The 18675-nt window shown below is 50.1% G+C and overlaps 4 protein-coding genes across 4 annotated transcripts; 1 reads left to right on the top strand and 3 right to left on the bottom strand.

Annotated features, from left to right (window-relative positions):
• Positions 1-3319: 3319 nt before the first annotated feature.
• On the bottom strand, positions 3320-6710 carry PHACADRAFT_205059 (uncharacterized protein; the record flags this gene model as incomplete). Its single annotated transcript, XM_007391339.1, has 10 exons — positions 3320-3520; positions 3588-3793; positions 3856-4264; positions 4328-4549; positions 4625-5451; positions 5510-5612; positions 5666-5886; positions 6131-6221; positions 6275-6372; positions 6440-6710. The coding sequence occupies 10 exons, from the start codon at positions 6708-6710 to the stop codon at positions 3320-3322; spliced, it is 2649 nt and encodes an 882-aa protein (XP_007391401.1).
• A 616-nt stretch (positions 6711-7326) lies between these two features.
• PHACADRAFT_191142 (uncharacterized protein) lies at positions 7327-8561 on the top strand (the record flags this gene model as incomplete). Its single annotated transcript, XM_007391338.1, has 8 exons — positions 7327-7429; positions 7471-7502; positions 7616-7672; positions 7731-7817; positions 7875-8006; positions 8062-8202; positions 8268-8374; positions 8429-8561. 8 exons carry the CDS (start codon positions 7327-7329, stop codon positions 8559-8561), a joined length of 792 nt encoding a protein of 263 aa, XP_007391400.1.
• Positions 8562-8825: 264 nt separating this feature from the next.
• On the bottom strand, positions 8826-11070 carry PHACADRAFT_191141 (uncharacterized protein; the record flags this gene model as incomplete). Its single annotated transcript, XM_007391337.1, has 5 exons — positions 8826-8966; positions 9609-10765; positions 10823-10895; positions 10949-11002; positions 11062-11070. 5 exons carry the CDS (start codon positions 11068-11070, stop codon positions 8826-8828), a joined length of 1434 nt encoding a protein of 477 aa, XP_007391399.1.
• Positions 11071-11714: 644 nt separating this feature from the next.
• Positions 11715-12751, bottom strand: PHACADRAFT_86413 (uncharacterized protein; the record flags this gene model as incomplete). Its single annotated transcript, XM_007391336.1, has 2 exons — positions 11715-12357; positions 12408-12751. 2 exons carry the CDS (start codon positions 12749-12751, stop codon positions 11715-11717), a joined length of 987 nt encoding a protein of 328 aa, XP_007391398.1.
• Positions 12752-18675: the final 5924 nt, after the last annotated feature.

The following is an 18675-nucleotide window of genomic DNA, read 5'->3' as shown; positions in this document are numbered from 1 at the left end:
AAGCTATTTTATGAGCTAGAATATTTTTACCTGAGCAAAGTCAGAAACGTCCTAGAAATGTACTATAAATTTGCCGTAAATGATAATTTTAGAACCATTAAAAGTTTTCCTTGCCCGGACCTTTCCTCATTGCAAACATGAGGCGGAAATGATTTCTACATATGTTCTTTCAGATGTCCTGAAATGCGCCACAAAGTCTCCTGAAACATGAACTCTTTGCTGTACTGAAATGTAGCCATATTGAGTCATTTCAGGTTCATTTCAGGCTACACAAAATTTATCATTTTCCTGCACCACAAATGGCTATGAAAGTGGTAGCAAATCTATCATTTTGGGACACAAGAAAGCCCCGGTTAAGTCTTCGAAAATGAAACAGTTTTGATGGCTTGACCAGGACATTTCAGGTGATCTGAAACCAGCTCATGCCCGTAGTGGAAGGAAAACATCAGGCTACCCACTCAGACAGACATAGGACGTATTAATACGTGAAGGCCCAACCATGCTTGCACTACCCGACGACAAAGTTACAATGGCAACGCGTTTCAATATCGACACAGCTATGACGGGAGAGACTTGCGTGTGTCATAGGCTTGGTGTTTGTCGAAGGCCGTACTCAACAAAGCCCGTAGACAGGTCATTAAATAAGCCTCCCAATCGTCGCTGTAGGGCTGAGTGAGAATATAGACCTCTTGAGTTCTCGCTTTGGCTCATGCACTACCATGCTTTCAGCCTTATCATTACTGGCGATGACTATTTTGCAGGGGTTCAGCGCAAGAGTAACGGCATTCGTTCGGTGAACTTACTTCGAGCAGATTTTCGAAGAGCATGTCAACCATGCCAACATATTTCCTGCAATATTCCTGGCCGCTGTTGGAGCCCGCGCCGCTTGAAGTGGGCCTCCAAAGCACCTGAATGTCGTGAAAGCTCAGCCAGGCGTACTGCTCATAACTGAGCTGTTGTCAAGGACAAGGTTCCCGGGCTTGACGCAGTGGCCAGGCTAATCCCTTGTACGTCCAAATTCCAAGTGTTAAACTCTGGAGAAACCTGTCAATTTTTTTTTCTGAATGTTTATAAAGGCCCGTAGGACTACAGCTACATGAGGGCCATAATAATCTAACTAGAGGTGTGCGTCATCAGGTACTACAAAGGAAACATGCCCCACCTGAGGCTGTAACTGTCTCTTGAGAGAGTACAGAAACTGGGGTATCATGTTTTACAGAGGTCTCCAGAGGCGATTAGCACCTCCACCAAACCCAAGCGTTACCCTAGCTCAATCCAAAAAAACCCTGTAAACAAGGAAAAAGGAATTACCAGACTTACACTGGTTTGGATATGGTTGCCGAAGCTCCCAGCGAAGTCCAGTCCCCCGTTGTAGAAGGCCCTTGACATGGTGCCTGTATACGGAACTTGTCTTCGAGGTGGTACAGCAGGGCACTTGGCTGCTGCTCGAGTTGGCGAGATCCTTATGTAGTTGTCTTCCGCCCCACTCCCATTCTCCCCTGGTACTTGCATTTAGCCACGCGCCTGACCTACACCTGGTACTGCAACTATCAACATCCCACCCCTCTCCTACTATGGTTTGAGCCACCAGCTTGCACTTGTACTGACCAATTATTACAGGACAGCACCCGATGGGCTGAGGCAGAGGCCAGCTTAACTCTCCCATCCACAGGGGATGGTAGGTGTGGGCACCTGGTACAGGCTTTCAAGGGCCAACTTACTACCTCTAGTTGAGCAGCGGCCATCTGCCCGGGGCCCCTGTTCAGCTTGGAGGAGGGGACTATTCAGTCCTGGCGGTGAAGGCAGTCAGTGTGGGGATTGGTGTCTGTTCCACAGGGAAGGAGAGAGGGGATGAGGGACAATTTGAGGTGTCCACCTCCAGACACTCGTCGAGCGCCCAAAGGCAGACATTATCTTGTTTGTTTCACCTTCATCCATCGAGGACAGAGAGCTTTCATGGGTTACGACCTCTTGAAAGGATGGCGAAGGATGCAGGAAGAGCATCCTAGGGATTATTATGGATAGATGTTTAGTAGAATAAGGCCCCTTGGGGGAATCGCCTGAAGGCGCCCAAGGAGATGGTGGTGGTACGAGGTCAAGGAGTGTTGAAACCTGTCAATTTGGGGCATATGCTAAAAACTTCATCAGCACATTGGGCGGTCAAATATGATGCATTATAATGCACCACTGGGCATTTATAATGTGTTATAATGCGATTTGTAGTGATTTTTGAGTTTATAATGCAAGATAACGGACCGGATTGCATTATATTGCATTTTAATGCAATATAATCTCCATCCCTTTTTGCCAATGTTGTGTCCAGCGTCAGTGGAGTCATAGTGATCCAGCTGTATTGCGCCGGGTGACTATCATTGTGGAGATGGCAAATAAATAAAAGCAAAATCTTTGCCACTATAGGTCTACACTACCAACTTGCACTCAGAGAGCAGACAGACAGGCGCTTCGGGGGTGAGCCACATGTGCATGCGGGTGCATCGCAGACGTCAGACATTCATGGTGCAGGTGTCTCATTTGTCTGCGTTCCGTATGTTTAGTACATGTGTTGCATATTCAACACACATGCAATGCAAATGAGTTTTTGGGAGCGGAAGGGCTGCAGCAGGCGTTTATTATGGGCCCTCTCTTTCGTGGAATTCATCAGTGTTTCGCAACTGTCGGCTATCTTTCCCATATATTTTGAGGCTTCACAAAGTGAGCTTGTGCAAGGGTTGACAATTATCATTTTCCAGAAGCTTTATCTATCTAATAGGTCTAAATAAGCCGTTTGCGTTTGCGGGAGTGCTCAGACTCAGGCTCTTTGGCTGCACTCTCAGCCTCGCCGGAACATTCGAAGCTGTCCTCGGGAGCGTCCAATGACTCTGCTTCACTGCCACAAGCCTCAGCTACTTGTTTTGTACGTGCTTCGCTTTGTGCTCCTCTCCGTGATGGTCCACTTGTCTTTGTTTTCTTCTGCCTCTTCTCCTTCGCTGCTTCTCTCTTGGTGTTATTTTTCTGACGGAGCTGCCGCGCTTGCTCGAGATGTTTTGCGGAGCGATTTGGAAATAGGAGCTGATGAGCTGTCAGGTGTCAGGGGAGCACTTGACAAACGAGATGGGCATTATGAAATGATGTCATGTTGATGATAAACTGATCGCACTGGCCCTGCTTGTGAACGAAGACAGCTTCAGTGCGTCCAGATTCCTCTTGCTCTTGAAGAACAGCATGATGGCTAGACACACTGCAGCTGGCGTGAGCACAGTCATGCTGGGTGTTCACCACAAACTTCACGTCCTGCTCATTCAAGTTTGGTCAAATCGGCTCACTGGATGATATTATAGCCCCGTACCTTTGCGGCAAGGATTAAGTATGATTCCCCAAATGACGAGACAAGATAGGGCATTTTGAATGTCTCGTGGCGCATCACAGCAACCTTGAACTGCTCAAGCACAATGAGAGTTCGAGTGCTGTTTTCAGCCTCAATCAGGATCTCAGCTACTCGTCCGATGACCGACTGGTTATTCTGGGGACGAGAACCAGTCAGACAGCTGGTGTAAGAAGATACTGTGTAATCGCCTTGTATAACTCACATCTGAAGGTGACCGTGCAAAGACCCATGTTCCGTTGGTGCATACTTCTTTGCTCTGCGACACAAATGAGCGTCCTTCTGCCCATTGCGAGGATCTGCTGTCACTAAAGGAACCTATATTGCCTGCAGAAGCGGCCTTCGTCTGTGAGAGAGAACACGTAGGACGAGTTTTCTGGCCGCGTTTCAGTGGTACAGATAGCGCAGAACCTTAGCATCATGTCAGAAATCGCACATCAATTGAGCACGAAGTACGAGCTGTAATAACTCACCAGGAATCTGTGCAGTATGTGATGTCCAGCCAAGCAGGCGCTGGAGAATTGGCTGATTGGTCAAATAATCTCGGATTCCGAGGCCCGCGTTTGTCCAAGCATTCGGAGAGTCAGCACTGTCTGTCGGCCAGTAGCCACCTGTGATGCAGTGTTTCAGTGACTCTTGGGCCGCCAGTTGCAGAGCAATATCACGGCTCGGAGCGCGGTGGTTAGAGTGGATCAAGCAATACCAGAATACCGCATTGGAGCTTTCAAAAACCTCGGTCGAAAGCCCCACCAGAGGCCCGAATTGCAGGATGTCGTATCGATCATGAGTTTGAAGATGAATCTTTATCTTCTGGACAATCTTGCTGGGGTCAATCTCTGCAAACAGATCAAGAACGTTGGCAATAGCAATATCAAGGTCGTCCTGTGGATGATGGGCATCAGCCTAGTCGGCATGCTAGCTGTGAGAGAACAAGACATTACATACCAAGTATTTGTCCATGTTGTGAATTTCAGAATGCCACAGCAATGCAGACAGCTCTCCGACGGCAACCCACAGCTGAAAGTAGAGTGGCAGCACAAGATCACGCACATGAAACACGATCGTCTGGGCTATCGTCTTGAGCTGACGGCCGATAAGTGAGTTTGCGTACTGCAAAATATAGCCTGCACGAATCGCAGGAATAGAGAGCCCATTGACATCAGTCGCCTGCAGTCATAGAGTGTATTGATCCTTCGTGCTTGAATTCCAGGCTGTGTGAGTGCCATGCCAGGTATATTTGACTAGTCCTAGCAGAATTGTATGCAGAATTTTGATTGGCATGTCCTTGGTCAGATCAAAGCCCGGCATGGTGTAGAATGGAGTGAGTATGGTGGACCAGTTGTCGGAAACCCACTGAGTCAGCTCTTCTTGGATAGACTCTTTCAAGCGAGATGGGCTGCTTTTCTTCATCGAGCGAGCACGTTCGAGAGTGTTGTCGATCCAGTGCTGAGTGTATGCATCCTTGACTCCAGTCTTGGTCTGCAGGTCCTTGACATGCTGTGCGACCCCGTGACATGCTGTGTTAACCTGCTGCTTCAAGGCAAGAACTATGTCGTCCTTGGTGCATGGAGTTCCGGGGTTAAAGAGGCTTTCAAAGCCACAGTCGCTCTCTTTGTGCTTGTCTGTACCACCAGTGTCACACTTATGACAGAATAAATTTCCTCCACCTCCGATATGTGCAGAGGTTTCGCTTTGCATGGGATTATCAGAGGGCTCAGCATTGACATAGACCCGAAATCGAACAGTCTGTCCATTTAAGCCATTGCGAACCTGAACTGGCTTGGTGTGGGTTGACTCAACAGCCTCTTTAAACTTTCCAAACTGCTCTGTAATGCTGGCATGCGGAGACGTCAAAATGAAGTGCATGTGAAATTCCTGCTGGAGCATCTTGCGGGGAAGGTTCCGGTGGGTGATATAGGCATTCCAGTGCTTGTTCCAAAACTTGGAGCGATTACCGGAGACATCATCACCAAAATAGTCGATGTAGCTAGTGTAGAGAGGGTCTCCCTGAGCAATGTTGCACAGAGGATTGGGCATCTTCTTGCCATATCCCCAGGACTGAGCATGTTCTACATGATAAAAAGGGGGTTAGCAAAGCTAGAAAGATGATGGAGTGCTGTAATATACCGTCCCATGCGGCAGAAAGCCTGTCATCAAGTTCCAAGAAATTCTTAGACAGATCATTGGCTGCAACAATAATCTCTTCGCTATCACGCACGGAAGCAATGCCCTAAATGCAAGTCAATATCACCCGATAGAGTGAGATGTTAAAAACAAGCAAACCTCTGCATTGACTATGACCAAAAACGCATCTGCGTGAACTTGACTGTGGCGAATGAACCATCGAATTGGTATCACGAGCTGCCCATCATGCAGCTCAGCTAGTTCATTCACATAGTAATGCCGACCGCTGCCTGCATCCCACATAGGGCTCAGTGCATCGGGGTCCATTTCCTGGCGCCATTTCAGGCCGTGCCATATCTCTGAGACAGGCCCATCGGGCTCTTCAGGATATACATTAATATATGGGCGAATTTGTGGATTTGACCAATCCTAAGGGCAGTCTCAGTGCGTTATACTTATGGACAGCTAAATTTCAACTCATCTTAGCAATTATGCTGCAAGGGTCATTCATATAGAATATATTACCCAAAGCTGACTCGCACTGCAAAGTTGGGATGCCGTTTTGCTTGCGGAGAGCTATTTGAACTTTGCACAGATGCGCAAAGCTTGGAACATCACGCGCACCAGTTTCTTTCAGTATCCATAGAAAAACTCGCATTAGAGAGTCAGACACAGGCAGGCGTGGTAGATTGCCCAGAAGGTCTAGCAAGAACATCTGCAAATATACTTGTGAGCATGACAAGCTACCGAACAAGTTATTAAATTTACCGTTCTTGAATCATATGGAGCCCACTGTCTGTTGGACGAAGAAGTGTCTGCGCTCATATTCTCAAAGACAGGGCCTTCATTCTGACCATCGTTGAGCTCTGTTAATCACAGGGTGCACAGCCAGTTATGTTTATTAGAGCAGAGTGCAGATCATATTGCACCTACTGATGTCACCAAGAATTTCGGCCAACCAGTCATCCTCTGCACTTTCTCGTGCCCAATCCTCTGACAGCTCGAAGTCTCTCAGCTCTCGCTCCCAGTGGTGCTCAGCACGCGCTGCAAGAGCTTCAGGGCCCTGTCTGGTGCCAAAGGTGAAGCAATCTGCATCGGCGTCAAATGATTCCCACATTCGAGCTTCCTCTGCACCACCTCCCTGACCATCAGGTATGCCTGCCTGCACAATGTTAACAGCACAAAGGTGTATCGTTTGTGCCATTGCAAGATCTTCCCTCTGGAGACGTTGGTTTATGGCTGTGGCTCTTGCTTGGTGCTGAGCATAATCTTCGGCACAAGTGTGATGGGCCTGAGTTTTAAGGTGAGCAGCAATGCTTCCTCTTGCCATGGTCTGACCCCCTTCGTTGGGATGACAGAGACTGCACTGAGCCTTCTTTCCATCCTCAGACAAATCGACAACTGCGGCATGTCAAACAGTGGGTAAGCAATATTTCTGTACTTTCTTTTTGGCAAGGCAGACTGCTCACATCCTGAAAGTGACTTTGCAGCTGGAGCCATGACAGTCAAATATCAGTGCAATTGGTGAGGACAATATTTTGCATTCCTGAAGAGGAGTCGTCGTCACCGAAATGTCTTGGACAGCCTGCGGGACCTGAATTTTGATCAAGACTTGTGCATGGATTGGTGGCCTCAGAACCTGACCTAAACCACATCCCCCACAGCTCTTATGGCACCCACACTAAGCACCCTCGACAACAAATTTGCTGAATTTGCTGAGAGAGGCCCCGGCTCGGTACACTTGTCTCTTGATCTGACTGCCACAACTGGAAAACGGCATGAACGAGACGATGATGAGTACAGCAGTGATGACCTCAGCAATGACCCTCTTCGCCTTGATCAATCTGGTCCTGACTCCCGATCCACCACTGCGCCTCCTGACCCAGCCTCGACAAGAATTCAACCCAACCGAAACTACATTGAGTACGCGAAGCAGCTGGGCGCTAGAAAATGACTTCGCACAGAGAAGGTGGGAGAACTTGTGCAGTTCGTATCGGTGAGTCCTTACGTTCTGTAGTACACGAGACAACTTCTCATATGTATCATAACAAGGACTCGCAAATCATTTGAGAAGCAAAGATATATGCTGCACTGCTTATCACTCAATAGCGAGACAAAGACCAAAGTGTCGAGAAGGCTCCCTGGCAACCTTCAAAAGAGTTCAAGGTGTGTCTTTAAGAGCTCGCAAAGGTTCATACTATCTCAACCTGTCTGCCAATTGCAGACCAATGTCCAAGCATGGGCATTGGGTGTCTTTCTGTCTCCATGCCTTCCAGCTTACAAGGGGGACATTGCTGTCAACAGAATGACGGTAAGCACTGAGCATCTTAAAGCAGATGCCATTTGATGCTAATGTTCCCAATCAAAGTCTGTCATCAAAAGAGAACGATCAGTCTTTGAGCTGCCTCCCAACAACGACAAGGACTTTGCCAAGTGGGGAACCATTACCGATGTCATTGAAGACATGAACATGGACATCCGCCGACAGTTCAAAGCCTATGTGAGTGTGCTCATGCAGCTCTTTTCGTTTTATTAAGGTCTTGTTGCTCTTGCAGTTTGAGCGAAGTGTTCAGGGCCCAAACACTGAGCACTGGACCATCTATGCGCTGACTCAAAAGATGTGTTGCATCTATACAACGAAAGGTACCAGCATGTGCAAGCCGTCTGTTCCTTTGTGTGCACGAGCCGCATTTTTCGTAAGTCTCCAACTTATCTTTCCTGATTTTTGTGCTCAACTGTCCTTGGCACCTCATCTGTGAAGCGCAAGTGCTTCATGAAAAACAGCCAGCGTGACTTTTGGGACAGCGTGGATGCGAACCTCCGCAGCTTGCGTGAGAAACTAGGAGGTGATGAGACGAAGATCAGTGAGTGCATCACACTCTCATATAACTTTACTCCGTGCACCGCTGATCTTCATCGCAGCTATTTTCATGACACATTGAAGGAGGATCGCCGCATTCATGGTGTAGAAAACATAGCAGAATCGGCTTCGCTCCCTCGGACTGCCAACGTGTGGCAACAGGAAATTGACGAGATTGTCAATAATGCCGATTAATGTAGTAGCAGTGTGACCTCCGCATATATACCAAATAAATGACTAATTATTCACACATTGAACGCCTGATGTGCACAAAATTGTACAGCAGCGAGAGGAAATCTGGTCCAGAAATATTGGCTGACTTATGTGCGAACTGCTCATGTTACACAGAATCCGCACATATGTGTCGCGGACGTACGCCCAGGCGTATTGCAGAAGTGAACTCATACGGTCCGAATGATGTCGGAATACTCCTGATTTTCAGACGCACTGACTCTGAGATCAGATGCACGGCTTCTGCTCCCTGCGAGCGCTTTTCACCTGGTCATCACCCATGCGCAAGTTGGCGGTGTACATCAACAAAAGGCCCTGCGGGATAGAGCGAGCCCCAGGAGAAGACGACATGGGTCGAGCAAGAGCCACCTGGGTACTTGCATGAGCGCCCAGAAGGAGTGCTGTTAACGAAAGCGGTGCGCAGAAGTCGAGGCACGATGTACAGTATGCCAGCAACACTAGGCAAGAGTACCTTCTTGGTTTAGTGGACAGTGACAGCTGGGTGTCGAGGGACAGAAGCAATGAGCTCAACGCCGCCCGCACGTGACGCAGATCAAAATCTTCCGGGCTCATCGGGGATCATCAAACGGACTTCCGCTCGGCATGTCTCGATGCTTTCCCCCTCCACCTATCCTGCTTAGCCATCACGTGTTGCTATATGAAAGGGCTAGAAATATATGTGCCATAATTAAGGAAGCTCTAAGACCACTAGTGTGTTCCTCAAGTGCGTCCCGTTGTAGCTGTCATCAAATTGAACCTGTGAACTGAGTCGCCCCCAAGCACGCTCTCCGCGCCCCGCAGAGCCCAGTATCCACTGTCATTATACTCACTGGCTTCTCGTCCCTCACTCATATTTTACACATGCTCTTACCCATCTTCACTCATCACATGAAGTAGTCACTTTATACACTCGCATAGTACATCAGCAAACACTATACCATATTTATGCTATCTCAGTCGTAATACATCCTGAATACAATGCAGGAGCAAAAGCCCATCGGAGAAACGTACCACCAGGTTTTGACCGGAGAGCACAAATCGAGGCCCATCCCTGCGGTGACCTTCATCACCAAGCTGCTCGAACCTCGCAAGGAACACTCCAGACTTCGCGTCGCAAATGCAGAGACTCCCCCTGCTCTCTTCCAAGGCAACGTAATCTCCGTGCGCAGAGTATGAGGCATGATTCAACACCATTGAGAGCTCATGGACATGATGTAGCTGGCCTGTCCATGAGTCGAAGGTGACAGCCGTCTTGCCTGCGTCACAAGCCGCCAGCACCTCAGCGCCGTCTGGGGAGAATGCTACAGGGTATGAAAGCTTTCTCGGGTAGTTGATTGTGAGAAGCTTTTTGCCGGTAGTTGCACTCCAAATCTTCACTCGATCATCCCTCGATCCAGTGATTATGCGGTCGCCTTGCTGAGATACTGACATTTCGCAGTTGTCATGCCGCACTTCAGCAATGGGCGTGTAAGTTTGGGTGTCATAGATCAAATAGGAGTCGTGAATGTTGATATAGACACGCGAACCATCTAGGGAGAAGGCGACCTGCCATACGTTCTGCTCTACGTCGAAGGAATGCAGACATGCTCCAGTCGAGGCATTCCAAATCTTCACAGATTCGTCACCGTCAGAAATAGTGGCAATGAGCGCGCCATGGGGAGCATACACGACCCTCCTAACCGCCCCACGATGTCCTTCTAGACGTAGACGTAGAAGCGCGTGATCATCTCGGATATTCCAGATGATCGCGGTCGCATCCTCAGATCCCGTGACAAGGGAGTGATTGTTGGGAGAAAATTCAAGGAAGAGAACGGGCTCCATGTGACCCTGATGGTGTAGGCGTTGAACAAGTAGACCATCAAATATTCGCCACACGAGGATATCGCTGCCTCTAAAGGATACGGCCAGAAGGTTGCCGTCGGGTGACAGGGAAAAGTGCTTGCAGGATGCGGATGGATCTCGAGGGTTGGCGAAGATGAGCTGTCTCAACTTCATTTGTCGAACTTTCGCTTTCGTGGGGCCGATGAAGACGTGCCGATCGCCCGGGTGACCAGCGCCGTCCAAGGTGACATCTGGCCATTCACTCCTGTCGGCAGACGTGATGTTACGACGTGCCAAAGTGCGCTTTCGCTCATGAGAGATCACATCTTCTATGCAGAGTAATCCGACTATGCGAACGGTCGTTACTGTTAGATATCATTATTGCCAAGACATAGAACACTCACGCGTGCCGTCAACTTGCACCGGGGGCTGCACTTGACGAAGGTAGCTCGCGAAATCGACCACTCGATCGCCACCCTGGGTCAAAATCAGTCATACGTAGTATGCTAGGTAATTCACACGGTACGTACGACGATGCTCTTGACGTCGTCATCGCTGGCAATGACAGTCTCGGCGCCGGTGGTCTACAATAAAAGATGCATCGCTTAGTGTCATGAGTACCATTCGGCTTGAGTAGACTTACTTCCAGCATATAGTCCAGAATAGTGATGTGCGGGCCGGGCCTCAAAGCCCGCGAGCCCGCCAAGCCCGGCCCAAAAAGCCTGACCCGAGCCAAGCCTGGCGGCGGGCTCAAGGCCGGGCTCGGAGCGTAGTCAAGCTCAAGCCCGGCCCGGAAGCCCAGGCTTGGGTGTACCGGCTCTGTTACTGTTCCCTGAGTTCAGGATAAGGTGAGAGAGATCTAAGATGTACACACCAGACATAATATTGATATTTTAGACTCGACGGTTCCCGCCGAGCACAATTGTGCATCACCGTTTGGTGCCTGCCGTAGGCGCGCGCTCGTGGGCTTTGCTGCGACTCGACTTATTCCCCAAGTGTACATCTTCTGGAGGCTGAATTCAGTGAGTACACGCAGTAATAATCTACTACATCCAAATATACTCTCTTTTCATAGCACCAGAATATTCATTGTATTGTGAGCAAGCCCGGGCTTAAGCCTGCGGCTTGGGCCGGGCTCAGGCTCGGCTCAGGCTCAGGGCTCAGCTCGACGCTGCCACAAGCCCAAGCCCGGGCTTTGAGCCCAAGCCGGGCCCGCACATCACTAGTCCAGAAGGATGTCCAGCGGGTCAGGAATCTCGCCCTGATGGCTCGTCAGTTCGCGTACTCCACGGTATATCATAAACTGAGACGTACCTCGCTCTCGAGCTCCAACACATTTGCGCCAATCAGATTATCCTCCTCTTGTGCTATGGCCCCTTTCCCTCCCGATCCACTTCTCCCGTCGTCCATATCCAGAAGCTGATGGTAGTCCGCGCTCGCAACGATCTTCTTGAAAATCCACAACCGCTTTCGTACTCCGTAGCGCTTCACGAACATACACTGGTCCCTCGTCGGCTCCACGGGACATGGGTGAGACGCATCCGGTAAGTAGTGCCGGCCCTGCCGTTGCATCCGTGGTCCCGTCACAGACTTCGAGTGCGACCCGCCGAGTTCCATACCCGCGACGCCGCCTGCATTTCCCTCGACCGAAACATGAGAGCTCGAGCTGATGTTACTGAATGCTGCTGCAGCCCAATCTGCTTCTGTCTTGACCCAGCCGCAAATCACGACAAGGTTCTCCTGCTTGAGCCGGTGGCCCAGGACGCCCGTGGCATATGTATACCATGTGTCATGGTTTCGGACGATGTAATTCTCTAGGACTTGATTCTCGAACAGCGTTTCCGCATGGGCCTCACTCTTGAGGGCAAGAACCGCGCTTTGTGTTGATTTGCATTTGTAGGCAGCAGTAAGAGCCAATGACATGCTCGCGCCAGCCGTTCTACGAGTTGTCAGCGCAAAGGCAGCTCCCAGATGCGTCAGTAAACTCACGCATCTACTGAGGCATGTATCTCCTTGCTCTCCATCCCATGGCTGCAGTAATGGTCGGGGACCAGCGGCCGATGTCTGCGATCGATCTGGAGGACGTGCGGGGGCAAGGGCTTGATATCATCGAAGGGTACCGGCCAGAATGTGACCTTCTTCTCGGGTGCAGAGGTGTCGAGGTTGAACAGCCTGATGAATGCACCTCTGTGTATGAACCCTACGTCGCCGATCTGCGGTTCGCCTGACTCATGTGGCTCCGGGTACCAGAGGGCGTGTCCTTCGTGAAACGTTGCAAGGCTGGAAGAATAGATCTCGTCTGGAGCAGGCGGTAGACGATGGAGGCGGAACATTGTGACCGAGGAACAATGCGCTTTTACTTAGCAGAGCGGGGGTGGTGGTGCAGAGCCAGTGCGCGACAACGCAGATAGTTTTGGCGTCATTTGCTTGACGGCTTCACACGAGGAAGACCAACGCTCACGCCAGAGAGGTATACATGCTTTGTGGCGTCCGATCTGCAGCTTGCTTCCGCTGAACAGGCGGGCGCGCCGATGCTGATTACTGTGAGCTAACGTTGATCAGGTTCTACGGCTTCCTCGCAGGATCAAGCTTATCATGGCTAACTAAAAATCGCCTTAACGACGTAATAACAGAATTCTAACTCTTTATGATCAGTCGAAATAGCACTCGAGAATGGCAGGCTCGCTGGTAAAGCTGAAGCTCTTACGTCTGCGCCCTTCGGGCTTAGCGAGGAGCATATTCTCTTCGCTGGCATCATATACTATAACACTTCGCGAGCGCCACCAGATGCAACTATCTCAGACTTAGTTCGTGCCTGCACCGCGCTAATCGCTGCTGCTGGTGCTCGGTGAGCACGGTGTCGCCGCCCTGTTCAACGGGACCTGGTGATAGCACTATGGACGGCAAAGGCGGTAGTCATTTAGTGCGAAAGCCATGACATTGGTCCTGCCCATGTGCTGAAGATGGTCTCTGCAGCAAAGGTACTGAATATACAGTACAGGTTATCGTCCGCTGACAAAGAGACGCACAAGAATACCAGATTCTGGTTCGATGGCCCTCGGAAACAAAGTACTTCTACTTCGGAAGGGGCAAACCTCCCCCGTCTGCACGACCAACGAAGACGAACCCAACCTCTAGGCCCACGATGTGATGAAGAAAAATCTGGCCACCCACTGACGTCTGACGCCGTGGCTTCTCGAAGTGCGAAGATCCTTGCGGAATAACGTGACAGGGATACGCGTGGAATCTGGATCTGTCTGCCCAGAAAAACATTGTCACGGGTTGATATCGACACGGTCACGACCGGGGCTCGCGCGTGTTACTGGCACTTTTAGAAGTTGCACTCGACAGAGGTAGGCTACCAAATCGATTGCCAGACCGTCGTCCTAGAGCCAAGCAAGTATCCATACGTGTTCTTGCACGATAACGATTTAAACTTCTTCAATGGTAATCTCAACGTCTGAGACCTGCAACGTTGAAATTTAGCACCAGAGTAACGGTACTTGTTCAACGGACGTACCTCGAATGGACTGTCAAAGCAGAGTATCGATCATGTCAACATATGCCTTCCTATACCGTGACTTATGAGTAGTTCTTCTCGCACAGCGCCATATGGCACTCACCTCGTTACCGTGCTCCAGCGAGCCTTCCTTCCACAAACTTGTTGTCCTCCGAATCACTCGCCCTGATTCCACCTCCTCCGGATGCGCCTTACTTGCCGTCCCGGCCTAGGAAACAATTGGTAGCGAGCTCCCGTTGCACGTTTTGCGCGATTCCTGGTCGCCGTTGAAGCCTGCATCACTTTAAGCGGTTCGTTGTGGCCCCGCAGCGAAGTTCGCACGAACATGATATTGTCGTGATACGACGACTGGGCTGCGCAAGCGTGAACTGGCGAGTGGCACGCGGGCACGATCTAATACACACGGGGATTAGTCTGAGTGCGAAGAGAAAGAGCACACTGTATAGATCTAACCTAATACACACGGGGATTAGCTATACAGGGCGTAAGCATAAGTGCATACTGCGCAAGGGCGACGAAGGAACTTACTCTGAGTGCGAAGGGAAAGAGCATGCAGAGTGGGGATGCGAGAGGAGTCCTTATATACTAAAAGGAAGCAAAATTGAAAGTCCGCTAGAATGGGGAAGCCTGCCATAAAGAGGTCCGTGTGTGGGGGCACTACATATGATTGTCCAATCACTATCTACATATTAGCAGCGCCTAATCTAAGATGTCCACCTTAAGTCCATGCCGGGTGGAACGCCGAGCCAGAGCCACTAGGCGCTTCAACACATGATGCAGCTTGACTCCTGGGCTACCGTCAACCTGAGCTAACGATACGCATGGTACATGGCAGTTGCAAAAGCCTGGCAGGACCTGTTTACGATTTTGCCACTATCGAGGTTCGGTACACAAGATCTTCGAGCATGACACTGCAGACTAGGAGATCGCTTGCATGCTGGTGAGTAGTGATGTGCGGGCCCGGCTTGGGCTCAAAGCCCGGGCTTGGGCTTGTGGCGACGTCGAGCCGAGCCCTGAGCCCAAGCCGAGCCCGAGCCCGGCCCAAGCCTTGGGCTTAAGCCTGGGCTTGCTCACAATACAACGAGTGTTCCGGTGCTATCAAAAGGGAATGTATTTGGGTGTAGTAGATTAATACTGCATGTACTCACTAAATTATAATCTCCAGAAGATCTACATCTGTGGAACAAGTCAAGTCGCAGCGAAGTCCACGAGCGTGTGCCTACGGCAGGCACCAGATGGTGACGCACAATCGTGCTCGGCGGGAGCCGTTACATCTAGAATATCTACATTTTGTCTTCTATGTGCATATTAGGTCGCTCTCTCCCCATTCTGAACTCAGGAAACGGTAACGGAGCCAGCACACCCAAGCCTGGGCTTCCAGGTTGGGCTTGGGCTTGACTACGCTCCGAGCTCGGCCTTGAGCCCGCTGCCAGGCTTGACTCGGGCCAGGCTTTTTAGGCCGGGCTTGGCAGGCTTGGAGGCTTTGAGGCCCGGCCCGCACATCACTACTGGTGAGTATTAGCGGACTTGTGTCATGAATATTACATATCCCAGATGGTTCTCCTGGGTTCCATAGTATTCTTTCACTTTCTATACACCTCCGTATATTCGTAGGATATTCTAGATATTCAGTCTGGCATGTATAAAAGGAGCTCGTACTGCTCAATAACAAGCCAGACTCGAGCTGGTCTTTCCTCACTCACATTCCTCTCATCTGTCTCCTCAGCGTTGTCGTAGCTCAGTCCAGTTGGATTGTTAGTTGCTAACATTAGCTCGAGTCTCCACCAACTGCCCTACGACAATCCTCGTCACTCCCACACCAACCATCATCCATCTCCACACGACGATCCATCCTATACGCACATCTGACTCTCACCTTAAATTCTAACCCTACTGAATTCTACCGCATCAAGACCTGGACCTCTGGAACCTTTCTCCGTGCACTTGCACAACTTTTACCACATCACACCCCCGAAGTCACCTCTGTAATCACTAGCCCTTAGGCGGCTAGACAGAGCTCCGTCCAATTAGAATCGTACCCTGCCCTACCATAGGCGGCGTTACACGCTTTGCAGCAGGCAAGCGGATATTCCTGAGTACGACGTGGCAACCGATTGTGGCCGGGCGTCGGAAAAGCGATAACAGTTAGATCAACGATCCCTTTCCGGGCATCGGACCAAAGAGAAGCAATTGCTCCTTGGGCTGTTATACTATTCCTAGAACTGTATTAAAATAGCGTTTCGGTTCTCTTTCGGAAATCCCTATCTTTGGCAAACTCTACCCCTGATCTGGTCGTTACAACACGATTAGTCCCAGGGCTTGCTGCAATCAGCCCCACGGACCTGACACCTTATGACCACGCCTTCCTGTGATTGTAGAGGACATACACATCGAGAACTAGAGGGGAGATCCATTTACATACGTGGCAATAACGTACAGTACTGTGCGCAACAACCGTGCCCACACTCTCCGGATAATAGCAGTCGTTGTCCCTGGTGTAGAGAAGGACTACGTGGAGAATTGTTACAAAGAGTTCCCACAGGAGCACCCTCAGAATCTCTCGCAGTCCCGCAACCCATAGCATCCGGTTCAGAACCCAGAACCAGATGAGACACTCTCGAATCGGTCACTGACCATCTCCGCTCAATTGCTCTCGAAGAATCTGAAGCACCACCAGAGGGCCCACCAAACACTGTGGAAGAAGTAGTAGAAGATTCTGAAGCCTCGAATCCACCTTCTCGTCGTTCTCCCACCCCACCCTCGTCTCCATCTGATCCCGGCGCAATGGCCGAGAACCAAGACAGTGCCGCGCTCCTCAATGGAAGTGCGATGAAGCCTGATGTCTTTGACAGCACAAAATCCAAGTACATCACTTGGAAGACGCAAATGAAATTGTATGTAGTCACGCAGAGGAAGCGGCTACCAGAACAATTTGACAGGGTCCTTATGATCTTGTCATATATGAAAGGAGGACATGCGGGCGAATACGTCGCCACATACATGAAGAAGTATGACACGGATGAAGATACCGTGATCCAGACCACGAACAATCTATGGAAGGATTTAGATATACACTTCCTCATTGATGAACAGGCAGAAGTGTACGATAGACTGCAATCAATGCAGATGGGAGCGCTATCAGCGCAGGAGTTCTTCTCAAGGTTTGAATTATGTGCCTTCCAGGCGAACATTCACGACTTCGAGGCACATTTCCAGGAGTTGAAATCGCTTCTAGAAAAAGCACTCCGAGCCGACATCATTTGGCTTCTTTACAATTTGTCGGAAGAACTCCCTGCTACATACACACTCTACAAACAACAGGCCGCACGCATCGACCTGAATCAGCAGCAGTACCGTCGGCAAAACCCACAGTCCCAGCAGCAAGAACAATTCCAACCTCGGCAGCAGCAGGCACAAAGTGCGCCACGAGCACAGGCTAACGTAGCCGCGCCCACTGCAAGCGCCCCGGTTCAGACACATCATGATGGAACAGGCGTCACATTCGGCGGCAGAGGCCAGCCAATGGAGCTAGACCAGGCACGACGCTTGGGTCTTTGCTTCCGATGCAGGGAAAAAGGACATCTTTCGCGCAATTGCCCTAATCGGCAACAAGCTCAACAAGTACGGGCCGCGGAAACCCCGGCAGTTCCCATTACCAATACATTTACGCTGCTGGCATCGCTGAACGAAGCTCCTGCCATGACAGCAGAACCATTCGACTGGAAAACAGCAATTCGCAAAGAAATTCGCGCGGCCATGAAGGGTTTTGCAAGCGGTCAGCCGGGTGTGTAGCCGAGTTGACTGAAGAGAATTTCACGAACTATCTGTGTTCTTGGTTTGGGGTTCCCATGTATATACAAAAGAAAGGGGCGTCCGCAGAGCGGCGCGGAGAGGTTCAATCCTTTTGCTTAATTCCCCCGAACAAAAAATTATTATCTACACCAAAACATCAGACCGAACCTACGCAGTGGCAGCGCCACACACCCTGGACGGCAGCTTGGATCCGCCAATGGATAGCCAGCAAAGAAGCTGCAGCGCTTAGATTGTTGACCAAATGGGTACACTCAAAGAAGAGTGTTGATGCCTCTGAAGCCTGTATGAACCAAATCAGGCAGATGAAAGAAGAAGAAGCTATAGACTTCTTGAATGAACTGTGAAAGCAGCCTCAATTTATCTGAGGAAGGAAAGGGATACAAATGGACATTCCAATGATCATCACCACCCTGGACACGCAGCAGCGCTTATCAGTCAAAGCGCTATTAGACACAGGATGCACTGGATCTTCGATTGATGCGCAGTTTGTCCGCGATAACAACATCACCACAAAGAAACTGCCATCACCGATCCCTGTCTATAATGCGGACGGCACGCATAATGCCGGCGGGGCAATCACCGACTTTGTTAAATTAAGGGTGGAAATCCAGGACCACATTGAGCGACTTCCGTTCGCCGTTACAAATCTGGGAAAGACCCCAATCCTCCTCAGATATGAATGGTTACAGATTCACAACCCATCTATCGATTGGCAGGAACAAGTCATTCAGTTTGATCAGTGCCCGATTACCTGCAAATATGCCGCCCGATTAATTGATATTGATGCTGATCAGGAGGAGCCCAGTGATCCGGAGGCTCACCTAGAAGAAGGGGATAGAATCTTTATTCTAGACCATGAAACATATTTTGCTACGGGAGCAGCACGTATTTGCACCACAGCCACGGACCTAGCAATCAAAGAAA

Source organism: Phanerochaete carnosa (assembly GCF_000300595.1).
Source record: "Phanerochaete carnosa HHB-10118-sp unplaced genomic scaffold PHACAscaffold_2, whole genome shotgun sequence".
Lineage (NCBI taxonomy): Eukaryota > Fungi > Basidiomycota > Agaricomycetes > Polyporales > Phanerochaetaceae > Phanerochaete > Phanerochaete carnosa.
The sequence above is the reverse complement of the archived record's forward strand: the minus strand, read 5'-3'. Positions and strand labels throughout refer to the sequence as shown.